This window comes from Scylla paramamosain, chromosome 1 (genome assembly GCF_035594125.1).
Source record: "Scylla paramamosain isolate STU-SP2022 chromosome 1, ASM3559412v1, whole genome shotgun sequence".
NCBI lineage: Eukaryota > Metazoa > Arthropoda > Malacostraca > Decapoda > Portunidae > Scylla > Scylla paramamosain.
The window spans coordinates 24,397,849-24,413,009 of record NC_087151.1 but is presented as its reverse complement, the minus strand read 5'-3'; the positions used below and the strand labels follow the sequence as shown (position 1 = coordinate 24,413,009).

Below are 15,161 nucleotides of genomic sequence, written 5' to 3'. Positions count from 1 at the left end.
TTTTCATGAGACAGGCAAGGGATGTGGAGGGAGCAACGAATGTGGCCCACGTCCTTGTCCACGTGGCAGTGATGGATGTGAATGACAACGAGCCAGTATTCATTAATCGGCCTTACCATGCCCTTGTCTCTACAATGTCCCCACGTGGTGATGTGGTCACCAAGGTTAGCATGAAATTATAAGTAATATAGAAACAGTAATTAATAACATTTTTTAGCTGTAAAAATGTGCCCAAAAACTAAGAAATGCAAAGATATTTTTTCTGCTAAACCTGCTACTGCTACTACTACTACTACTGCTGCTGCTGCTGCTGCTGCTGCTGCTGCTGCTGCTGCTGCTGCTGCTGCTGCTGCTGCTGCTGCTGCTGCTGCTTCTGCTACTACTGGTTCTTCTGCTACTACTACTTCTACCACTATTGTTACTGCTACTACTATTACTACTACTACTATTACCACTACTGCTACTGATCCTACTACTATTGCTACTATTATTACAAAAGTTAATTTTACTATTATATCAGACATGGAAAAAACTTATGGCCATGTTTACCAGGAATAGAAGTGTAAACAGATCCCTATTAAAAGACTTCATAACACCACCCTACTCTTGTTTGTGTCCTCCAGGTGCAGGCAATAGACGCAGACTCTGGAGAGTTTGGGAGCATTCGCTATGAGTTAGTGCGAGGCAGTGGTGAACTTTTCTCTGTGAACAAGAAGACTGGTGAGATTTCCCTGAAGCAGTCACTGATGGCTGCTGACAAGACATACAGCCTCACTGTTGCTGCCTATGATGGAGGAAATCCACCCTTAAGCTCACAGGCACATGTCTTGATAAGGTGAGATAAAGTATCAGTGATTTTGAACTAATTGACTCCAATCAGCACTATGTCTTCTATGATACTAGGATTAGCTTTTTCCTTCTTTATCAATAGAGTGGTGTCTTCTGAAGGCCCTATGTTCACTGCTGCCCGATACGAAACATCCGTGCCAGAGAATGCTGCTGAAGGTACACCTGTAATGAGGGTGGAGGCCACCAGTACTTCAGGAGAGCCTGTCATGTACACCATTGTTGCTGGCAATAATGAAGAAAAATTTGCTATCGACTACTCCACAGGTAAAAGCTTGATAAGCAGCAGCAAAGGCTTTCTGGAAACTGTAGTGAGACACCTTCCACAGCACTGATTGTGACTGCTCCTTCATAATGGCCTGGTAACATAACAAAATTAATAGCATTATTTTTGGCAGTGCAACTAATCATAAAACTTTAGACCCATCTCTATTAAAACAGGTGAAATTTTTATTAAACATTGTTAATGGTATTTTCACTGGTGAACTCACAAACTGTCAGACTGTAGAGATGGTGGACAGACAGCACCATGACAGGTCTACCAGACTAACTATCACGGGATAGGACTGCCATTGCTCCACAAAATTTGATTGCTAATTACATTTATATTTTGATTTTCATTCATGAGTGATGTATGATAACTTTACAGTGTATAACCTTAATTTTCAAACTGAAGTAAAATTAATAAGTGTAACAAATAGCATGAGCTCACAAAATTCATGTTCTCATGTACCATCACAGAAATCCTGTGCAATATATTGGTGTCTTTGATCAAAACAGAAATTGATATGCCATACATCAAAATGTAACAAATCAAATTCATCAATAGTACTGCTCTACATATTAAAACAATATAATGATTGACTTTATCTTGTGTTACTTAATGATGGTAAGGTCCCAGAGTGAAGCACTTTCCATGCCTTCTGTAAGGATTTATTAAAGGAAAAAGCCATGCCATGCATAATATCATTATTAAAATTTTGTTTATACTGTGTTCAAATGACACTACACTTGGTTGATGTTATTAGCTGAAAAACCATCACACAAAAAATATGTTTATGCCTATATATTATCCAGTTTTGAATTCCTACTTAGGAAAGGCATAATACACTTAAGGGAATTGTTTTCGAAATACAAGGTAGCAATATGTATGGAGCCCATTACTAATATTGAGAAGGATGGTTTATATATATATATATATATATATATATATATATATATATATATATATATATATATATATATATATATATATATATATATATATATATATATATATATATATATATACACACACAGGGAGGTCCTGATGATATGAGCAGTTAGGTTCCATTCAAATTGCTCATATAGTAAATTCTCATATAACAAAACACATACTGTAACTTATGGGAAAAAAGGGGTTAGGTTTTGTGACCCTTGTCAAAGATAAGTTTTCAACTTACAATACCAAATGCAACAAACATATCTGTATTATAGAAATGGTGATAAAGTAATCTGAAAGAAAAAACAGCTTACAAAGAATGTGGTTTCATATTAATTGAATATATATAAAATGTGCATAACACTTACCAGTGCATAGTTAATGTGTGAGGGAGGGTAACTCGCTCACCACTTTCGTGTCTCATACCATTTTCTGCCTTCTTTGTGAGTGTTATTGGCACTCTAGTTCATTCAGTCTTACTGCTAGGATTTTCAATGAAACTCACTGGCTGCTTGGGAGGCATAGTTAGCACCTGAGACCCAAATTAAACCACAATTTATACACTATGTGGTCAGTCACACACAGACACATCACAGCAAAGATAGTGAATGAAAGAACATGCTAGCAATAACACCATAACACATCCAAGCACTGATTAACCACATAAAGCACTATACGCTGTACTTGTACTGTATTGTAAATATACTTGCAAGCAAAATGATGATAGAGAACAAACAAAACAACGAGCAGTAAGGCCATAAAAATGGGAGTCTGAGAGACACCAAGTTCAGTTTAAAAGAGGACTGGTGGGTGGAATGAATGATAGGTAAGGGGGGAAGGGAAGGGTGCACAGCTGTCATCCAACACTCACAAACTCATCTCTGCACATCTGAATCATTATATATTACCACACAGCCCAGATGTGTTAGCTGGAGGGTGCAGGAAGGCACACATTTTAAATTTTATAATTTTACTCACCTCAGACTAAAGCCTAATTTACACATCTTGTATCATCAGTTTCTCATATAACAAATGCTCATATAACAGGACCTTTCTGTGTGTGTGTGTATATATATATATATATATATATATATATATATATATATATATATATATATATATATATATATATATATATATATATATATATATATATATATATATATATATATATATATATATATATATATAACATTTTTTCCTCTCTCTCTCTCTCTCTCTCTCTCTCTCTCTCTCTCTCTCTCTCTCTCTCTCTCTCTCTCTCTCTCTCTCTCTCTCTCTCTCTCTCTCTCTCTCTCTCTCTCTCTCTCTCTCTCTTTCAGAAGTATTGACTGGCACTTACAATATCAGGGAACCAGAGTGTTAGATAATGATAGAAAATTAACTTAATAGGCATTTAAAATCCTCTTTTAATATTAAAAGAAAGCAAAATCAGAACAAAATGAGTACCAGATATATATATTACAAGGTAATATACCCTTGCATGAAGAAAATCTTGGCTTATTAAACTCATTTGTTTCTCTTTGTTAAACTTAGAGAGGCTAGAAATTGTTTCATATTTCTTCTTGGTCATGAGCTCACTTATGAAGTTTAATATTTTGTTATTATTATTATTATTATTATTATTATTATTTTTATTATTATTATTATTATTATTATTATTATTATTATTATTATTATTATTATTATTATTATTATTATTATTATTATTATTAATGTTATTATGTTATTATCATTATTACTCTCAGAGTTATATACACCAGCTAGAAGTGCCATTGACAGGACTCTACTCTTTTAGAGTAAACACCAGACTTCACAGGACTGATTTTGTTCATATGGAACCTGGATACAACCAAAAACTATGGATTTATAACATGATAATTACATTGTATGTAGAGCTTCTAGTATAACTAGGAAATCAACTTTACTCCAGCAAAATCCTTTAGGAAGCCAGAAATCATCATACTATGCATGTTTGGTTCCCTGAGACATTTCCACTGTCTTCAGTAACACTTCAGTCAGTATTGATACTGACCCCTAGTGGTATTTCATCCTCATCATTAATCATGCATATTTCTGTCTGTTTTCATTTAACCTGATTGCTCTTTTGATTCCTGACACTTTTACATTCATATTACCATGAATTGTGTCTATTTTCTCAGGTGGCAATGAAGTGGAACCTGAGTGTAAGTATATTTCCTATTCATCCCTGCATTGACCTTTGTAAACAGATATCCCCATTTGATACCTGGAGTTTTGAGAACAATTTGGTGTTATTACACATCTTTTTACTTGTCAGTACATGAAAAGTGATATAATTATATGGCACATTCAGTGAAGCTTTGCTGTTCAAGTATAGTTTTACAACTAGTATGTTTATGCAGGATGTTTTTTTCTTTTTTTTTCATTACATGTTATCAGGTATCTTATCTTTGCACGAGAAATAATAAAACGCATGTTTCCCCATATCCAGAATGGAAAGTAGAACAAGTCATGTTACTACAGTAGTAAACAAGTTATCAGTAGGTAACACATAAGTACACAGGTATAAAATCACATGCACACTCTTGAAAGCCTTTGGAGTGATGATAGAAAAATAAATATATCATATAGGTACATAGCTATAGTAACACTAAGAACATTCAGCATGCAAATAAATAAAAAAGTTGCATCTCATTTATATATAGATTAGTAGATGTTGAGTGATTCAGACAAGGCTTGACTTGAATAGGTTGGAGCAGAATGGTGCCAACAGGGTCACCATTCCAAGGATTTGAGGAAGATAATGAACTACATGAAAAAAATGCAAGTAAGAAAAGTGGTTTTAATGCAGGGGATGATCAGTGACCTCATTGAAAGAGTGAAAAAAATAGAAAAAAAAACAACATGACCTGGAAGAGGAAAACAAAGAATTGAAAACACTATGCGCTGATCTAAAAACAAAATAAAAGGAACACAATGATATTGTTAAAAAACAGGAAAATGAAGTGATAGGGATGAAAAGTGAACATCAAATCTGGAGGAAGAAAAAAGAGGAAGAAAAAGTTAACTTTACAGAAATCATAGAAGCACAAAAGAAGGAAAAGACAGATTTAAGTAAGGAAATTGTGAAAGTGATCAAACAGAAGGAATCGATGGTAAGGGACACAGTGGACAAAAAGAAATGTATTGTTATACATGGATTAAAAGAGGAAACAGAACCAGTAAGATACAAGAAGGAAAGAGAACAAAAAAAAAGGTAGCACAGGATGTTGTAAGAAATATACAGAGAGAAGGGGAGGACTGGATAAGTGAAATTGAGGAAATACATAGACTGGGGAAGTATATAGAAGGAGGAAAGCGACCCCTGAAAGTAAAATTTAGGGCACAAACAGAAGCCATGGAAGTGATATCGAATGTGTGGAAACTGGACAAGACAGAGCAATACAGGAAAGTTTGAATAAAGAGGGACATGAATGAGGAGGAGAGACTCAAGGTAAATGATCTGATAAAGAAGCAAAGGCAAAAAACGAGAACAGAACAGAGGAAGAGAAAAAAAAGTTCTATTGGAAGGTAAAAGACGAGAGGCTTAGGAAATGGTATCTGACAAAAAAATAAATAAAAATAGAAAATGTAAATAATGTATGGAAAAATAAAAAGTGGACAGTGGCATATACAAATATAAATATATCAACATTGCGAGAATTGAATAATTATATTAAGATAGAGCAGCCTGACATCATGGGTATTATTGAAGTTAAACTAAATAAGACAACAGAAAATATAATTAGAATGTGTGGATAAAACATAGAAATTATAAGAAAGGGGGAGGAGTCATGTTACTTACAAAGAAGAGTATAACAGTAGAAGAGGTTGAAATAGGAGAAGGAATGGCAGAAGTAATTAGAATTCAAACAAAAAGGAAAGGAGAAGAATGAAGAGATTTTGCAGTGGCTTATGTATCCCCAAAGATGAATGCATGGACACAAGAGGATTATAAATTATTGTTAAGAGATACTAACTAGTAACTGTTTGGAGAGAATACTGGCAGAGAGTAATAATATAACACTTATGGGTGACAAATTGCAAGGAGGTATGCTGGGAAGAGTGGACCATGGACGGGGGAGAAGAGTCATGGGGATATATGCTTCTAAAGTTAATAATGACAAATACTATGATCCAATGGATTGGAGAAAATACAAGATTAAGAGGCATCAAGGCTAGACTTGGTGTTTACAAAGGAAATAGACATCACTGTAGAAATAAATTATCAGTGCCCACTAGGTTAAAGTGACCATCTGTTAATTGAATTCAGTATAAGCAGTGATCCAATAGAAAATAGGAATGAAATTTACAAGAATGGGAGATATATTTACAGGAAAGCAGAATTTATCAGGTTGAGGGAATATTTTGCAGAGGCTAAATGGAAACAACTGTTCACCACAAGCAGTACGCAGGAAAAGTGGGACATATTCATGGAAATTTATAATGAAAGAGTCAGTAGATATGTACTGAAGATCAAAAAAAAGAAGCAAAAAAGAAAAAAAGACTGGTTTAATATGAGATGTATAACAGCAAGAAAAGAAAAGAAGCAGCATGGAATAGATGGAGAAAAAAAGGAGGAAGTGAGAAATGGGAAGATTTCAAGAAGGCAAGAAATTAATATATCAGAATCCTGAGAGATGAAGAAAGGAATTATGAGAAAGAATGCAAAGATGAGCCGAAGTTATTCTTCAGATATGTGAATGGGAAGATGAAAAACAGGCAAACAATAGATAAATTAACAAAAGATGACATTACATATGAAGATACATGGTTACAAGAGGAAATAATGAACAAGTGCTTCCAGTCAGTATTTACCAAAGAAAGCAAATTTGAAGGAGAAAGAGCATGGCACAGAGACAGTGTGATGAGAGAGATACAGGTGGACATAAGTTATTTTTGTTGCCCTTGGCTAGTGTCCTTCCTACATAAAAAAAAAAAAAAAATTAAGAAGATTATGAAAGATTTGGATGTAAGTAAGGCTCAAGGACCAGATGGAGTGTCCAACTGGATACTTAAGGAAAGTTGTGAACAATTGGCAGAAGGTATACACAATACCATAGTATGTTCTTTTAAGGAAGGAAAAATTCCTCTAGACTGGAAGAGAGCCAATATTGTGCCCTTTTTAAAGGAGGTAATAAAGAAGATCCATTGAATTACAGACCAGTGTCCCTAACAAGTGTGGTGGCAAAAATAGCAGAAAGAATAGTTAAAAACAGATGGATGGAATATTTAGAAGAGACACATACTGACAGACAATTTGGTTTCAGAAGTGGAAGATCTTGTGTCATGAATTTAATGAGCTTTTATAGTAGACCAATTGATATAATTCAAGAGAGAGAGGGTTGGGCAGACTGTGTTTATTTAGACCTAAAAAAAGCATTTGATAAGGTACCACACTAAAGACTGCTATGGAAAATTCAAAATATAGGGGGTTTGCAAGGAAACACACTGAATTGGATTACAGACTTCTTGAGGGATAGAGAAATGAGAACAGTAAAGGGAGAAAAATCAGAATGGTGTAGAGTTACAAGTGGAGTACCACAGGAGACAGTCTTAGCCCCTGTAATGTTTCTGGTGTATGTCAACGATATGGTGGATGAGGTTGACAGTTATATAAGTCTGTTTGCAGATGATGCAAAATTATTGAAAAGAGTGGAAAACAGTATGGAATGTGAAATACTACAGAAAGATCTAAATGAGATATATAAATGGACCAAGAAATGGGAAATGGAATTCAATGCAAAGAAATGCAAGGTGATGGAACTACGAAAAAAGCAAAAGAAGATTGATAAGTTCCTACACCATGGTAGAAGTGGAAATTAAGAAAACCAAAGAAGAAAAAGACTTGGGAATTTCAATTAGTGATAGTTTATCATCAGAAAAACATGTAAACAAAATAGTTGGGGAAACCTATGAGTTACTGAGAAAGATGAAAGGGGCATTTGATTACATGGATGAAGAGATGATGAAAAAGTTGATGGAATATGTGATTCGACCAAAACTGGATTATGCCACAATTGTTTGGTCACCCCATAATAAAAAGGAAATAATGCAAATAGAAAGGATCCAAAGAACTGCAACCAAATTGGTACCAAGTTTGAGAGATTCAACCTATGAAGAAAGATTAAGGAGATTGAAGCTTCCATCATTACAAGAGAGAAGAGAAAGAGGAGACCTGATTGCTATATACAGAGCTTTAAAGGGTAAATATCAAGTTGACAAAGAAGACTTATTTGTGTGGGACTCAAGAGCTACAAGAGGATATGGAGTGAAATTGAAGAAGACAGCAAGTAGAAGAGATGTCAAGAAATATGGTTTCCCAAATAGAAGTATAGAAATATGGAACAACTTAGATGAAACAGTGGTACAAGCAAAAAATATTCATGAATTTAAAGTTAAGCTGGATGCTTATAGATATGGAGACAGGACAGCAGAAGCATAGCTCTTTTCCTGTAAAACACAACTAGGTAATTACAACTAGGTAAATACACACACACACACACACACACACACACACACACACACACACACACACACACACACACACACACACTGCCTCATGACTCAGTGGCAAAGGGGCTGAGTCTGTGTTCGCTGCCACTAAGGGATGGTTACCTCTGCCTTTTTTCCACTGACAAGTGGGCCAGTTACTGACCCCATGACATGGGGGATAGGGTGAATGCTATGTGAGGTCACAGTCTTCATTGATTGGTAATAATGAGCTCTGAGCTCGCACTCAGAGGGTAATGGCTGGTGGTTGGTTGCAAGTCCACTTGTGATCAGGTCTTGGTGAAGTACACACACTTTGGAACAAAGAAGAAAAAGGAGAGATTTAATACTAATTTATAAATTATGGAATAGAGTATAGGAAATATATATTGAGAAATTGCTGCTAAGAGAAGTATGAAATACCAGATTCACACAAGGACACAGCTTTAGTAACATAAAGAAATATAGTTTCCCACAGAGGAATATAGAAGTTTGGAACAAGCCAAATGAGGATGTAGTATTGGCAATGAAGGTGCACAGCTTTAGGGAAAAACTGGACAAGTGTAGATATGGAGACAGGAACACACAAGCATAGCTCAGGCCCTGTAAATTACAACTAGGTAAATACACACAGATTGAAGTACCCTAGTTACTACAGAGATGTGACAGCATGAGCACTGCTCTTTTCTTGTATGTCACAACAAGGTAACTAGATAAATACACACACAAACATACATAATCACTGTTCTCCTAAGTCTATTAAAAGTGGTGTCCCTCAGGATCCTGTCTTGTCACTTACTTTCTTTCCATTATCCATCATTGAAATAAACCAAATCCAGTGTCCTGTTCGCTCCTATGCTGATGATAGCACTGTATTTTTCCACACCTTTTTTTTCTAGATGTCTAACCCTTCAGGAATTAAACAACTCATATAGGGAAACCATAAAATGCTGGAATTCTAATCTTCCTAAAATTTCTGATTGCAGCAAAGCAAATTCTGTGTTGTTCAATCCCTCAAAAAACTAAGTCCTCCACCTATCAGCTTGTGACATCTTTCCAGATAACTATCCCTTCTTCTTCATTGAGACTTGGCTGTCTTCCTCTTCAACACTAAAGATCCTTAATCTGTCCTTTGCTAATAATCTAACCTGGAAATGTCACATCTTGTTTTTCACTAAAACTGTTCATTGTAAGGCATTACCAGAGCAACTGATGTGTACGCTTAATATACATGCTAAATTCAAAGAAAGAAATATCATAATACAGTTTTGAAAAAAAAAAAATGACAATGAGCTTCATTCAGTTCTTCTAGAAATACGAATAACTGAATACAAATAATTAAATGCACTCAGATACACACAGAATATTTTACCTTATTACAAGAACAATGGTTTAACTTAAGCTGCATGACCCTCTTCAGCACTGATTGCTGTGTGTGTAAGTTTGCAAGCATATATGTTTGAATTCAAACACCCCCTCTGCCTCCCTTGCTGGTGTTAATGTGTTAATACACACACACACACACACACACACACACACACACACACACACACACACACACACACACACACACACACACACACACACACACACACACACACACACACACACACACACACACACACACACACACACACACACACACACACACACACACACACACACACACACACACACACACACACACACACACACACACACACACACACACACACACACACACACACACACACACACACACACACACACACACACACACACACACACACACACACACACACACACACACACACACACACACACACACACACACACACACACACACACACACACACACACACACACACACACACACACACACACACACACACACACACACACACACACACACACACACACACACACACACACACACACACACACACACACACACACACACACACACACACACACACACACACACACACACACACACACACACACACACACACACACACACACACACACACACACACACACACACACACACACACACACACACACACACACACACACACACACACACACACACACACACACACACACACACACACACACACACACACACACACACACACACACACACACACACACACACACACACACACACACACACACACACACACACACACACACACACACACACACACACACACACACACACACACACACACACACACACACACACACACACACACACACACACACACACACACACACACACACACACACACACACACACACACACACACACACACACACACACACACACACACACACACACACACACACACACACACACACACACACACACACACACACACACACACACACACACACACACACACACACACACACACACACACACACACACACACACACACACACACACACACACACACACACACACACACACACACACACACACACACACACACACACACACACACACACACACACACACACACACACACACACACACACACACACACACACACACACACACACACACACACACACACACACACACACACACACACACACACACACACACACACACACACACACACACACACACACACACACACACACACACACACACACACACACACACACACACACACACACACACACACACACACACACACACACACACACACACACACACACACACACACACACACACACACACACACACACACACACACACACACACACACACACACACACACACACACACACACACACACACACACACACACACACACACACACACACACACACACACACACACACACACACACACACACACACACACACACACACACACACACACACACACACACACACACACACACACACACACACACACACACACACACACACACACACACACACACACACACACACACACACACACACACACACACACACACACACACACACACACACACACACACACACACACACACACACACACTATTAGTAAAGTTTTACTATTTATAACTGCTTCTGCATTGTTATCTTTGCCAAAGTTTTTTGTTATTTGTACATAACACCAGTTGTGCACTTGCACATGTTGATAATGATAATGACATGTTGATAAGTAACTATCATGTGTATCATATGAAATAGTTACATACTCTGAGCTAAACACTGTATATAACACCAGAATCATATTACAATTGGAATGTTGCCACCCCATGTGCAGGTGTAATTCAGACTACTGACATGTTGGACTATGAAGCCGCCCACAGCCACAACATTACTGTCAGGGCCCGAGATCCCTTCACAGGCAGCCACACAGACGCTTACATCACCATCATGGTTACTGATGTCAATGATAATCCTCCAGAATTCACTCACTACATATTCAAAGGAGATGTGTCAGAAGCTGCTGCTCCAGGCCATGTCATCCTTCAGGTAAGTCTTAGTTTTCCAGGTAGGATATATTTATCAATCTAATTTTTCAAACTTTAATGGAAAACTGTTGAAACTATATGTAAAAAGGTATGTTTTTATATACTGTACTGCCAGTGTCCCTGCTAATTAGACATTATTATGAGAAGCTAAAGTTGAACCCCAAAGTCTATTTTACAGGACTACTTGTCCCTTTCACCACACACACACAGGTTTCAGCCAGAGATGTGGATACTGGTATGGGTGGATCTGTCCGATATTCCTGTGGAGGTGAATGTATTGGATTTGACCTGCGCAGCACAGATGGTGCCGTGGTGCTCACCAAACAGCTGGATGCTGAAGATGATTCTCAGCATGAGTTTGTTGTTGTAGCCACTGACTCTGGAATTCCCCAGCTTTCTGCTACTGCCGTGGTGGTTATTCATGGCAAGTATTATATGTTTGTGTAGTTCATCTGTTTATGTATTTAGAGAGAGAGAGAGAGAGAGAGAGAGAGAGAGAGAGAGAGAGAGAGAGAGAGAGAGAGAGAGAGAGAGAGAGAGAGATACTGATATGAACATGGGACTAGCCAGATAGACAAACACAAAATACATGTAAGTGATAGACATGCTCAAAGATGCAGGCAAACAGATAAGAAGAGGAATATGATAATAGAAACAGACAAATAAATAAGCTGATGGATGAACAGTAAATAAATAAGCAGGCATGTGCAAACTAATTGAGAGTTTGAAAGGAAAACATACTAACTTGCAGTGTAATTGATTGACTTATGAGCACTTATTAACTATTCAAATTAATTGACAGATATATGGTTAACATACACAGAAACTAACATTTTCATATATACTCGTACATGGAGGAAGACAAGAAGAAAGACAGTAGGCAAAGCAGAGTGAATAAGGAACTGATAAGCAGACAGGAAAATAAAAAAAAATTGAGTATTCACAGTAAGAGAGAGAGAGAGAGAGAGAGAGAGAGAGAGAGAGAGAGAGAAAAATAATAAAGTTTTCATGGATATAACATTAATTTGTTGTGCATTACATGTATTCTAGGATATATCTTCATATTTTTTTAACATGAGTAAGAATACAAAGTGAGCAACAGACAGACAGACAGACAGAAAGGGTGAATTCCTCTGGTGGATAGAGCCTCAATTTACTAAATATCACTTTTATATACTATGATTTGTCTCCCAGATGTCTTTTTGTTCTGTTGCCATTAGCTTTTTCAGAACTTATTTGATGGTTGGCTAAGTTTTCTGTTAAAAATTCCATGTGTCTAACCATAAAGATTTTTTTCTGGGGAGTAGTTGTGGACTTCAACGACAACCCTCCAGTGTGGCGGCAGGACAGCTACTCCTGTCGTGTGTCAGCTGAAGCCCAACCTGGCCACGTGGTTACTTCCATGTCTGCTTCTGATCCTGACGCTGGTCAGGTCATGCCTCTCCGTTATGCCATCCACTCAGGAGATCGAAATGGAATATTTAAGATGGATTCATTAACTGGTAAGAAAGTTTTTTCTCTGTAGAGTAATTTCAAGATTGATTTCTGTATTTCCATCAACTAATTCTATTTTTATTATTTTTACTGAAAAATCTTTTTGATAATTGCTAGCACCTTTCAGCCCTTGCACAAAATAAATCCCACAAAAATTTTTCGTATGTGAACTTTGTGTTTCCAGATGGTGTCTGTCATAATTCATGTCTCAGGAAATTTATGCCAAGAGAATTCAGTCCACTAAGTGTGCTTTGAAATTAATAGTAAACAATAGCTCAATCAATTCTCCTCTGCAGGTGTGCTGACAGTGACGGCACCACACAAGCTAGAGAATGTAACTTCTCTAAATCTGAATATGTCAGTAACTGATGGGGTGCATATGGTCTTCAAGGTCCTCCATGTCTCTATTGTTCCTTCTAATCATCATGCGCCTAGGTAATATATTTTAATTTTAACCAATTTATGTAAGTATTTATTTTACTTGAGTACATATACGGAGAAGTTACTCCTAGTATATGGAAAATTTCATACAGTATATCATTTGATGTTTCTTTTCACAGGTTTAACCGCACACTTTATGAAGCTTATGTGGAAGAGAACTCTTCTCCTGGCCAGCTTGTGACAAATCTTTTTGCCTATGACCCAGACACAGGTGGTTTTGGAACTTTGCATTACAGCATTCTACACCAGACCTCTGAGGATGCCTTCACTATAGATAAAGAAGGTAATCAGTATGACCATGTCCATTATTCATAGTAATTTTTCCCTAAACCTCATTTACTTGAGAAGTTAATTTAATTCTATATAAGTTATCTCACTGTTTTTTACCTTTCTTTGGTGTCTATCCCTCCATTTTACTCAACTGTTTCTCTGTAGTTCATTTTTTCACATAATAATATTTCAAAACTACCTTTTAAAATATGCTGAGGGTTCACTATGATTAATTAATTTTCTTTCATGTGCTTAGGCAACTTGTTCACAGAAAGACAACTAGACCGTGAGTCATTAGCATTGCACACCCTTAAATTATCCGTCATGGATGAGGGTGGACGGGCCAGCTTTACCACCGTGCGTTTGACCATCCGTGACAAGAATGACAATCCACCGATATTTACATTGCCAGAGTATCAATCCAACATCAACACTGACATGGCTCCTGGCACAACTATTCTCAAGGTGAGAATCAGTGAGTCATATTACAATATTCCCTTTTGAAAGTAACAAATATAATATGTAGCTATCTTTCTCAGTGTAGTATGTGCATAGATTCTCGATGTTCATTCATATTGCAATGATATACATGCACCTTGTGACTTCCTTTTGAAATAACATACAGCAATATATTTTAGTCTTCTTATTTTAACTGTATCACCCATATATGTTTTATGAACATCGATCACACCATGTCTTAATCATGGCTGCATCATTTGTCCTTAAATCTTCCCAGGTTGAGGCAGGTGATGCAGATGAGGGAGTGAATAGTGAGGTGGAGTACCGCATGTATGAAGCTAACAGCTCAGAGGCACTCAAGCTTTTTGCAGTTGATCCTCTAACAGGAGAAGTCACCATCACTCAAAGCCTTCAAGGCCGAGGTAATTACCCACCCACACACACACACACACACACACACACACACACACACACAC

The 15,161-nt window shown here is 37.2% G+C and overlaps 1 protein-coding gene across 8 annotated transcripts in view; it reads left to right on the top strand.

Moving 5' to 3' along the window:
* Window positions 1-15,161, top strand: part of LOC135101967 (fat-like cadherin-related tumor suppressor homolog) — a 369,471-nt gene that overhangs the window by 300,620 nt on the left and 53,690 nt on the right. For 7 of the 8 annotated variants that reach the window (XM_064006485.1, XM_064006511.1, XM_064006541.1 and 4 more), the window contains 11 exons: window positions 15-164; window positions 624-835; window positions 932-1,113; window positions 4,210-4,233; window positions 11,811-12,022; window positions 12,232-12,445; window positions 13,329-13,523; window positions 13,812-13,950; window positions 14,076-14,239; window positions 14,483-14,691; window positions 14,963-15,107. In XM_064006485.1, coding sequence (XP_063862555.1) covers window positions 15-164; window positions 624-835; window positions 932-1,113; window positions 4,210-4,233; window positions 11,811-12,022; window positions 12,232-12,445; window positions 13,329-13,523; window positions 13,812-13,950; window positions 14,076-14,239; window positions 14,483-14,691; window positions 14,963-15,107 — 1,846 coding nt within the window. The remainder of the gene's footprint in view (window positions 1-14; window positions 165-623; window positions 836-931; window positions 1,114-4,209; window positions 4,234-11,810; window positions 12,023-12,231; window positions 12,446-13,328; window positions 13,524-13,811; window positions 13,951-14,075; window positions 14,240-14,482; window positions 14,692-14,962; window positions 15,108-15,161) is intronic. The other variant, XM_064006496.1, reaches the window with a different exon arrangement.